The 11,520-nt window shown below is 34.4% G+C and overlaps 1 protein-coding gene across 1 annotated transcript in view; it reads left to right on the top strand.

The window, feature by feature from the left end:
• Positions 1-1,548: 1,548 nt before the first annotated feature.
• Positions 1,549-11,520, top strand: part of CCDC138 (coiled-coil domain containing 138) — a gene marked incomplete at its 5' end in the record, with an annotated part of 29,744 nt that continues 19,772 nt past the window's right edge. Inside the window, 10 exon segments of the mRNA XM_083855585.1 lie at positions 1,549-1,619; positions 1,621-1,716; positions 2,435-2,544; positions 3,182-3,366; positions 4,366-4,524; positions 5,672-5,791; positions 7,157-7,234; positions 7,311-7,421; positions 9,564-9,728; positions 10,489-10,605. Of these exon segments, the coding sequence (XP_083711711.1) occupies positions 1,549-1,619; positions 1,621-1,716; positions 2,435-2,544; positions 3,182-3,366; positions 4,366-4,524; positions 5,672-5,791; positions 7,157-7,234; positions 7,311-7,421; positions 9,564-9,728; positions 10,489-10,605 (1,212 nt within the window).

Below are 11,520 nucleotides of genomic sequence, written 5' to 3'. Positions count from 1 at the left end.
TTTTTTTTTTTCTTGGGAAAAGTAGCTTGCCATTTTAGGATCAGGAACCATCCCAAACGCAATGTGAAGATTTTGAAGTTTTTAGCAGCTAAAATCGGGCTTTATGTGCCCTTAGTTCCTGCAGACACATTTGCAACTTGAATAGAATATGATGGTGTTCTAGATTCTATGGGGAATTTTTCTTGGGGAATATTCTGCTTTGAACTGCAGAACTGTACTGTAAAGAAAAGTAATTTTTAAAACTTATTTTTAAAAGACTGTTACTGAGGCTTTAATGTTTGCAAGGATAAAGTGTTACATGTTTTTGTGCTTTGTTATTTCATTACAAATTGGTCATTCAAGGGCAGGAAAATACAGCAGTTGATGGCTTGATCTAGAGCGTAGCAGGGAGACACAGTGAAACAAGATCATGGGAGCTGCCTTGAGTCTGATATTTTGTATTGTGCATTTAATTGATTTTGCTTGAAGCCTAAATTTTCTGTCATTTGCTTTTTTAATATGTAGATATCAATAGGTAAGAAAAAACTAAAGCAGGAAACTTTGGCATAAAAAGCCTAGATTTGAAGGTAGATGGCACTGTTTCCATGATTACCTAATTCTACGTTCGCACCTTTATTTTTGGCACTGTCTTCATAGTGCTTTATAGTTTCTCAAATGTTCTAACATACAACACTATAAGTATTTTGTTGTTAGACTGTAGAGAATATATTTGCCTCTTTATGTTAGTATGAGGACCATTTACATTTATGTATTTTTTTAAAAAAACCACCTCCCTTTTCAAAGCCAGTATTTTGTAGTAAGAATTCTGTCACAAGGTGTTACAGTTTAAGTGTTAAACCTGTAAGTTGTAACATACTTTTGCCATGAAAATTCTCACTAGAGCGCAGTGGTTTTGTGCTTTCTTGTAGGATTGCCTGTCAGGAGCATCCCATACTGGATGTAAAAACAGAAGCTGCCTAGTTTACAAAGGTAATACAAGGCAATGGTGCTTTGATATCTTTTACAGGGAAAATATATACTAAAGATGTATTGTTCCTAAATTTATTTAGTTCTGTACTGTCTCATTTTAAATAGATAGGTAAGCTTGATCAGGGTGATACCTGGGAGCCAGCCTGGGGACAGTAACAAGTAAAGAGCCCAAGGGATGTTTTGGAACAATGGTTCACAGCCTGTTTGTCTTTAAGTCCTGTTTGAATTAGTTGGTAGCAGTCGATTTCATAATTGTTGTATTTAGCTTTAACTTAAAGATACATAAACGTTTAATATTTAGAATGCATTTGGTCTCTTTCAGAAACTGGTGCATGGGGAGAGCAGGCTAAATCAATGTATTTGTCAGATTTCAGTTACAGAACAATTTCTGTAGGCAGACAAGCTCTAACATTTCAGAAGGATAAATCTTATGTGAAAGCGAAATAGTTCTTACTGTGGCTTAAACTGTTATAATTAAGTTCATAATTCATCAGGTTGCATCGGCGGTTTTGGTTCTTAAACTTACATGGCAAGTACTTCTAATAAGTCCTTATTGATTTCTTAATGTCAGCTTCTCAAATGCAAAGTACGATTGTTGCAATTTTTTGTAATTCGGGCAACACTGACAGCTTACTGAAAAATATAACTTTCTTTATCAAATTGTTCTTTAGAGTCAGAATTTACTGAAGCTGGAAGAGAGAACAGATCAGATCATGATTTCCAAAAAAGTTTGAAAGACTGGGATTGGTAGGAGGTGTTTTTATTTCTCCATTATTATTTATTTTCTCACATAATCCAGATAAACAACAAATAAACAATGTTATTTGGACCATGCAAAAGTTGGTTTAAGTTTCTTGCTTTCTTGTTAAGTAAAGAATTGTTTGTGGCTGATTTATGACATAATGAGAGTGCTGGTTTTGATGAGGAATATTGTTTCTCTTTCTAATCTAATCTGTGTGTGTTGGAATTGCTAAGAGGATACAGGAATGACATAAACTGAACTAGGTGATAATTAACTAGGAGGAAAGGAAATAGCCCAGAGTGATAAACAGATTTATGTTTATTTAGAGATAATTCAATTCCAGAAGCCAAGAAATCTCTTTTCAGGGCTATTTTTCACCAACTGGAAAAATATAATTTTTTATTTCTCCAGGAATTTGGTGGTTTGTGGTGAGAGAGGAGTGTTGGCTTTACCTGTTGCTTACATAGGCTTACAGCATGAAAAGCCTAGTTATTGTAACAACTCTTAAGTCAGCAGCACATAATTGCTGTGGTTGAGATTTGTGAGTAATAATGCCTTTCATCCAAATGTTTTAACTCTGCTATTTGTTATCAGTAAAAATATCAAAGTCTTACATTAAGCAATGTTTGCTCTTTTTTATACAGACTTCTTTCAGTGCTCTGTTATGTATCATGTTAGAAAGGAACTGAATAATTTAAAATTACTGCTCTTTTGCACTTTTAGTTTTGATGATGAGCAAGATTTTGTTTGTGATTCAAGTGGTCTAGAAGAAAATAGCATTATTTGCTCTGAAACTGGTGTGATTCAAAATACAGCTCTATACATGGGAACAGGTAATAAATATTTAATTTTATACATTCTTACAATCCTCTGTGAAGTATAACATGTAACTTAAAAATCTTCCTAGTAATTTTTTCTATTCAATTGAGAAGTACACTAGGCACTTAAAATGTATTTTAATGTGGGGATTCAATGTTTCACATCAGTATGAGTATTTTCTTTAGAATTATTTTGGGAGGTTCAGACATACTTGAAGCAATACCTATGTTATTTTCTCATGTGGTGTCCAGTAATTTCTTAAGTCTTGTTCTGTTTACTTAGATGTCACCCTAAGGTCTAATCAGCAGTAAATGACTTGCCTGAAGCCCTTACAAAAATAATAAGAGATTTTGGTGACATAATTCAGTCTGTACATGGATTCCATACAGATATCTCTGGGATTTCAGTGGAGGGCATAATTTTACTTATAAAATCATTGTTTCTTGATCAGTTTGAATAAATCTTGGAATGAGAACTTTGATCAAATCTCTGTAATTCTTTAGATTACTTTCACATTTTGATACATCTCGCTCTATACTTGTAATTCTGAATTCCTAGAACACATTTTTGCTGGTTTTGTACAACAATCATATTAATATTTAGCTAGGACTGATTTTTTTAATGTAAAATGCATTTTTTCCATGTCCACAGGCCTCACTTTACCATCTCATTTGGCTGCAAATACTCAAAAAAATAGGGACCAAATTATAAACCATGGTTTGATGAAGAAAATTTTGCATGGAACTGGTGCTCAGGCAGGCAATAGTCAAGGTTTAATACCACCTCACATCAGTCAAATTTATGATGAATTATTTGTCATACATCAGAAGCTCCAGGTAGGAACTGGAATCACCTTAAATTTTTTGTTGACTAATGGCTATAAAGGTTCTCACTTTCAATAAAGAAATCTGAAACTACTTAAATAGTAAAACTCATCCATTAAAACTATTGGGTTTTACTATTACTTTATACCAATCACAGTTACTTATATATTAAATTTGTCTTCATCTGCCTCTTCCCCTAGATTAATTCAGTGATTCAGTAATGGTGCTTTGACTTGAATTTTGGGTAGACCAGGTAGATGGGTAGGTGGGTGGATTCAGCTTGAGGGAGTTGGAGCACAGTGTTTCTACATCCAAGACTGTCTTGTGACACACTCTGGGTGTACAGGGAGGGACCCAAAACCATTCCTTCTCGTGAGAACATCTGAAACTGTTCTGACTCTGGGCATTCCAAAGCACTTGCCTTCATGGCTTCCTCCAAAATCTCTCTATTCATGCCACCAGTTCATCTCCAGCAGGTTTAGGCTACCTAACAGAAGAACTTCCTATATGGTTTTACTCTGTAATAGTTCCTAAGCTTCTGCTGGATTCCCTGCCATAATTGTCTTTGGCAACATATGAGATAAAAATAATTTTGTATCTCTTTTTTCTCACCACTTTTCAGGGATGCTTCTCACTAGTTGAAGAAACAATATCATTAATCTAGTGTTCAACCTAGATAGTCACATCAGACTCTGTTCTGTCCTACAGTTAGTACCATTATCCAAATATTTTAGAAGCAAAAGCCAAAGTTTATTTTTCTAGAGCAACAATGTAGAATTGAATTTTATAATTTGAGAGGCTGAACCATTCCAATGCACATGGAAGTCTTTTGGGTTAATGTGGGAGGAAACTGGACAGAGGTGACCATCAGGATACTTTGTATTAGTAAGCTTTTATGTAACTATAATTTCACAAGGAGCTAACCATGGGACAAAATTTTAAATCCAGCATAATTTGGGAAAATTTCATGTGGGTTTTTAAAGTAGTTTAATATTTCTTTTATTGATACAGAGAGAAACTTCGGCACAGCAGGAATATGCTCTGCAACTGCAGAAACGAGAACGTTGTCTAACAGAACAAGAAGCATTGCTTTTTACACATGAAGCAGCTTTGGCTAAAATAAGAGGTGTTGAGGAAGAAGTTCACACAAAAATTTCAGATATAAAAGAGGTGAAATAATATATTTAATGATAGATATTGCTCTGTATGTCATTTTCATTTGTAGTTATCTTAAGCCATCATGTTTGCTAGAAATCTTGATTATTTCTTTGAAGTCCTTGAAATCCCCAAAGGAAAGATTTAAATAAAATGTACTGAACAATATTGCTAGAGTTTTTGTATGACTTCTGTTTCACAATGGTGCATTTACTTTTCTGATGTGTAGTACATTTTACAGTTACAAGTTAGAAAAAGGAGGTAATTTTTTTGTAAAATAGTGAAAGCTATGTGATCAATGTTAGAGGAAAAAGGTGGTCTATCTGTAATTCTGTGTAAGTTATAAGTTAAATGAGTATCTTTGTATTAGCTGTAGTCGTAGTGGATTTCCTTGGGAGTGTTTTAAGACACAGTGAGGTCTTATGACATAACACCTATTGCAGAGAGTACTAGCAAACAAAGACTCAGAAAGTTCAGAGGAAGACCAACCTAACTTTGGGGGTGTGGAAAGAAAGAGTAGTGAAGATGAGCGAATTCACAGAAGGGGAGAAATGAAATCTGGAACATTTTCAGTAAAATACAACCTTGCTTTTTTACCAAATCTGAGGTACTTAAATCTAAGCTCCAGAGAAGATTAAACATGAAACAAATTTCAGGGGTAAGAGGTGAATGACAATGGGTACGCACGTTGTATTTAATAATTCTTATGCTTGTGTAATAAACCAGAGCCCCAGTCTCTACAAGGCATAGGATTGGTTTCTTACTCTGCGTGATTCAGAGTAAGCAAAACCAGAAACATGAATTGAAACCTCAAAACACAGTCACAGCTTTTTGTAAATATTTGGAAGAGTGAGCTGTAAGTAAAAGCTTTGTCATTGATTTTAGTTCACAAATGCGTCCCACATCTGAATTTTTTGAGAAATATGTACATGGTTGGTCTGGGTAGAATAGGCAGTTGTGCATGTTGCTCTCAGTTTCTGTATAGATCCTTCTTAATAAGCAGTAGAGATCTTGTATTTCTCACTGCTGACCAAACGTGCAAATTTGGACATGAAAAACTTGATATTTGAAAGTTTGTCTGACTCTTTTAACACTTAACCGGAACTTACTGTTTCTAGAATGGTCTCTTTTAAAACATGTTTTAAATTTGATATTTCTATAGCAACATGAGGCAGAAGTTAAGCAGCTGACAGAAGCCTTGAGAGAAATAACTAAAGAAAATAGGAGGCTGAAGTCATCATTTGACAGCTTGAAGGAAGTGAATGACACTTTAAGAAAACAGGTAAAATTATTTCCTGTTATAAATAATTCTACAAGTTACAGTCAACAATTCTAAATATTTGAGCAGCTTCAGTTTGCAAAATTGCTGACCTTTTGTTTCTCTAAGACAAGAATTGTATGAATGACTGAAAGTACTTTCCTCACCTGTTTCCAGTACTTGAAATTTAGCCTTTCTGACCTTTTACAGTATAAAAAAGAATTTGGATTTATTCCACTGACTCACTAGCAACAGCTAATTGTTAGGAGGGGAAAAATCCATTGAGAATGGATGGAAAGTATTTTGCGACATAATGGAATCCACCCTGTGCAGATTTGCTGTGCCAAATTGCTGTGCTGATTCTATTAAATAAGAAGTAGAATGTTTAACTTCAGTTTGATCAGTATTTTTAGTTATTTTTGCAAATTTTAATGAAGGCAGTATTTTCTCACTATTTCACCACTAGAATGGTGCTTCATAGTAGTGTTTAGAGTAGGAATTTGTCTCACTTTACTGTAAGTCTGATCTAAAATGGTGATACGCAGATTGTCTAAAGTATTTGAGCATTGTTTATTCATTGAACTAGTTAATGTTCTGATAATCTGAATACAATAAAAATCTACAGCAAAGCCTTATTCTTTCCCTTAAGAAGACCAGACCTAACTCCTTGGATGTTGATGGTTCTGATGCAACCCATCTGTCTTATTTCCTCTTACTATAAAATCTTTGCATTTCTCTGCAAACTGAGGGCTTCTGTGATGATTATGCTGTTTACTGTTGTATGGATACAGCATATGTTTTTATTTAAGTGGAGGTTTCAGTTTTCCTGATCTTTTTTCACCAAGCAAATTAGGTTTTTTAGTGTGGTCAGTAACCACCTTCCCCATTAATAAGACTATTATACCATTCTTGAATTTGTGCTCATTTTTATGTTGATTTTTCATGAAAAGTGAGCAAATGTGAAGTGCCTGTATATCTATAGCGTCATAGTAGTGCTTATTTTTCCCTTGCACCCTGAAAGGTTGGGCTGCAGGTCAACAATGAGATACTGCTGCTGTCCTATTTATCCTGGAGGTATAAGTGTCTCACACCTTGGAACTGTTCAAAAGCTGTCTGGACATGGCAGCCTGTTCTTCATGGCCCAACTTGAGCTGGGTGGTTGGACCATGTGTCTTCCGCAAGTGCTCTTAAATCTCAGCCAATCTATGATCCCATAATTCGTTGAGGGAGGTGGATGGTGATTTTGTTTCTATCACTTTTCATCCTAATAAGAAAAAACTTAAACTTAAATAATTTAGCTGGTCTATGCATCAAGTTACTTCACTGTGATAATTAAGTCAAGAAGTGAGTTTTGAATTTACAGTTTTGAATATTTTCTGCTTCTTTCAGTTAAGTGATGTAACTGAGTTGAACAAGAAGTTGGAAGGTCAAGCACGAAAAGTAAAAGCTCGTTTAGAGAATCTACAAGTAAGCTTTGTTCTTACATGTACCTGCTTTTATAGGCAACCAGTGAAATATAATTAATTTTTATATTTTGTTGTAGAGGAAGCATGAATTTTCAATGGTACGTAAATCTAACAATTTATGCCAAGTGATGAAAGAAAACAAACCTGTGAAACAGGAAAAAGTGATGGCAACATTAAAACCTGCTACGGTAAGAATTAGGCAGAAGTATTTTCATATTTTCTTTTTAGGCAGTGTAACGTTCTCTGTGCCTCTGCTAGAGATTGCAAAATGTAACCTCTAATTTTATTGTATGAGTTACACTAAGAAGAGAAACACATTGTATTGGTGGAAAACCCACACTTAGCAAAGAACTAAGTTTGTTGCTAAAAATATGTCTTGGATTTCATATTGCTTATGTGTATGTATATGTGTATATTTTTATTTATATGGCAAGTTTTCCTCCTCATATCATTGTCTTTCATCTGCCATCTATAATTACAGCCTGCATCCACTGTCACAGGTTTCTTTTGTTGCATCAGAACAATTCTTAGACTGATTCTGGTTACTGCTACAGTACAGCACTATCCTTCTGAATAACACCAGGAAAAAAGTAGTCTTACAGAAGCATCTAATAAAGAACCTTTATCTTAAACCAAAAGTGATATACTAATATTACTTTTTTGAAAAATAATCTTTAGTGAAGGACAGAGATTAAATCCAGTGTTCATTCACAGTTCCAAAACAATCACTTATTTACCTTAAAAAAATCTTCCTATATCACTTAATGAAATTCTTTCTGTCTCCGTGTAGTTCCATTTATGGTATTACTCTGCCAACATCTCTCAGCTGTTTATGCTTTTTTTTCCAGCTGGAAGTAAACTGTGAAATGAGAAAGATACTCACACCACCCTATCTAATTGATCTACAATGAATGCCTTAATACTGTGCTGTCTGTATATAGCCAACAAATTCTCTTTATATAGGTTTTAGCATACTTCGATTGTACATGTAATACAAATAGTATCAGTAGTTACAGTTCTGAGTGAAGAGGAAAAGAGTTACCTGAAGGTAGATAGAAGAAAACTTTTGAGATCTTTAGGGAATTGTTAATGCAGCCTGTCTTCAGATGTCTGGATTTGTTTTGTGGAGTATTTCATTGTGGTGTAGTAGATCCAAGATGAGATTTTCGTAAAGTCTTTGTTCTTTTTTTTTTTTTTAAACAATGCTAGTTACCCAGTTAAATTTATCAACAGTAGATGGCATGAAATGAAACAAAGTAGGTCTAGTGCATTGAAATAAGAATTTCCCCATGAGAAGGACATTAAAGACTTGTTTTCTCCTGTAATTCATTTGTCCAGAATTATAAAGTGTAGTGATTCTGTATGTGAATTTTTTTCCAAGCTGTTTTATTACCAATCGACCAAGTACAAAATAAATTATGGGTATATGTTTTTCACACCTAGAAACCATCACAATAGGTGTTTGTTTTGCACTGGGGAATGAGGTGTGAGAGAAAGAAACACTGCACGGTTCCTTCAGTGTGTTTGTAAGAAAGACATTAATGGCTTAATTAAATGGCTAATAAGACAGTAAGAGGAGGAATATAGGGAGTGAGTAAGTCTTGTGTCCCTCGAGATGCTGGGAACGTTGTGTTTGTGCAGCATCAAATGGAGCCCTGGTGGATTTTTACCAGGGCATGCTGAGCAGAGCCTGTCCATTGAGAGAAGCTCCTCCTTTTTGGCCACTCAACATATGTATCATTTTCATGCAAGAAAACAACTCTGTTCATGAAGGACGTTCATAGGAGAAGAACTTGTTGCCCTTTTAGACAAGGCCAAGGCCAGGCGGGATCAGCAGTACCAAGAGGGAATTGCCTAAGTTTATCCTGAAGCCAAGCACAGGATAAACTGCAGTTGGTTGATCTGTGCAGCACAGCACAGACTGCACCTGCTCAGGTTAACTGTGGTGTGGATCTCTGATTCCTTGATGTACTGTGGTCTCCTAGTCAGGACTGCCACCTTCCAAACTTTTTTGCACACAGTTTACCTTTCCCAGAGATACTGTAAGTTACAGTTACATTAATACTATACAGGCTTCTCAAACCCTGGTACAAGGCCCAGCAGAGCCCACGTGGCTTGTTCAAGATCACTGTCTCCTTGGATACATTTTCCACAGACTCACACTACAGTAACTCACCTCTCAGATTTTATCAGGCATAAAATTCTCATCCTTTCTATTATGCATAATATTTCATAGCTAATGTACTCTCATGTATTTCAGTCTGTTACTATTTTAGCTTAGAAAAAGCATTAAATCAAAAGCTGAAATATCTGATGTGAATATATTACAGCTACCATTGAATTCACAAGTTTATGAGCTCTTAACTTATCTTATGGATTGGATCTCTGAGCAGTATCTTAGCAAAATAGAAACACAAGAAGAGAGAGAGGACACTCATAAACCTGTGGTTACCCAGACCTCAAAGAACCCCTGTACTCAGGAAAAGTGTATGAAGGTAAAGGGGTTTGGGTTATTTGCTAATATGTTTTCAGATTTTGGTGTGTTTTAAATGGTTTTGAGAGTATAATAGGTCAGCATGTAATTAAAACAAAATATTTGTTAGTAAGTAAATATTAATTTCAGCAGTGAGATATATAGTAGATAATTTGTCATTTTAAAGCATACAGATAATTTTTCATAAAAAGTGTGGTGTCTTGTCTCAACCTAAGAGTTTCAGCATTTTATTTCAAGTGAATTCTGTGAGGTGATAGCTTATCTTGTGTTTTATGTGTGATACATTGTTTTAAGGAGATCAACAGGTCAAATTTAAAATATTTTAATGCCTCTTTAGATACTAAAATTTCAATTTATCACCAATAAAAGGTGATGCTATGCTGTATTTCAACACCTCTATTGTTTTTTCTTGTGATACCAAGATTTAGAAATCGATGAGGTGTTCAGAAAATTCACTTCATTTTATTTATTCATTATATAAAAGATTTGTAGCCACTGTGATTGGATTTACTGAGATTGAGCTCACATGTATCTCCACTCCCACATGTAAACCTACATAAAATTTAAAACCTGTATATGCTTATAATTCTGTTACCTGTACTGAATCAACCCAGAGTATATTTGCATATGTAATCTGATAAACTCCAGGAGAAAGTTAGGAGGTTTGTTTGGTTGGTTGGTTTTTGCTTACACTTAGCTTATAGAATATTATAGAATAGTTCATATACTGCATGTAATTCTATTTTTGTGTATTTTTGCAGCTTTTGCCTATGGTTACTGAGCAACTCCAGTGGATGCCATATGTGAATCCTAAACTGCATGTGCCTGTGATTAAATTTATCTACTGGTCTATAAGACAGATAGACACTGATATACAGGTAAAAAAAAGTAGTCCTCATGCAGTATGTTTTTTTTTTGTTTTTTTTTTAATCATGGAAGATATTAAAGGATTTTGCATATTAAATACATATGAAAAATGGATGTTTTCATGTTGCATATAGAAAAGAAACTGCTGTCTTTGTAAAACATAAACTCATAGTGTTCACCACAGACAGGTGGCAAATGAAAAGCAAATTCTTTTTCAACTTAAATTTAAATTTTGCATTGTATATCTAAATGTAGTTTTCCTATGTATATGATCTCTCTTGTGATGTCTAAGCACATCTGAAACCCTATTTTTGCATATGTATTATCAAAACTTGCAGTAGTTTAAATGGTAGTTAAAATACACATTTTATTGTGTATTTTATAAATGAGATTTGTTGAAAATTATGGAAGTGAGTGGCAAAGCCGTGAAGAAATTTTGATTTTTCTGTCCTCTGCTTGCTGTCTAACCACAAGACATCCCTTGCTCTTTTTGACTAGATTGCCAAGAAAATATTTAGCAATATAATAAAGAAAAAGACAGTAATCATACTGTAAAGACCCAGCATAGTACTGTCAATGTTCACTTGCTAAATCAAATGCTAAAAACTGTGTAAATATCCTGAGTTTAAATTCAGTACAACAGTAAGATGTTGGGTTCAGTTCTACTAAGTAACTATATTTTAAATAAGTATATTGTGAAGTTTGATTCTCTGGAAATACTTCTGTAGAGTTTGTGATGACAGTCTAATAGATGTTACCTGTACAGTGTTCTTAAGCTTCATATTTAGACCTTGATTCTGTAAATGCCTTTAAAGGCTATAACTTAAGGCAAGCTTACTACATTGAGTTGACAGAAACAGTTTTTTTCTGGAACCAGAGCAACTTAAATAACATCAGAGTATCCAGGAGCCTCACTAATTAGTCAC

Source organism: Zosterops lateralis, assembly GCF_965231275.1.
Source record: "Zosterops lateralis genome assembly, chromosome: 2".
Lineage (NCBI taxonomy): Eukaryota > Metazoa > Chordata > Aves > Passeriformes > Zosteropidae > Zosterops > Zosterops lateralis.
This window is presented reverse-complemented; position numbering and strand designations above follow the sequence as displayed.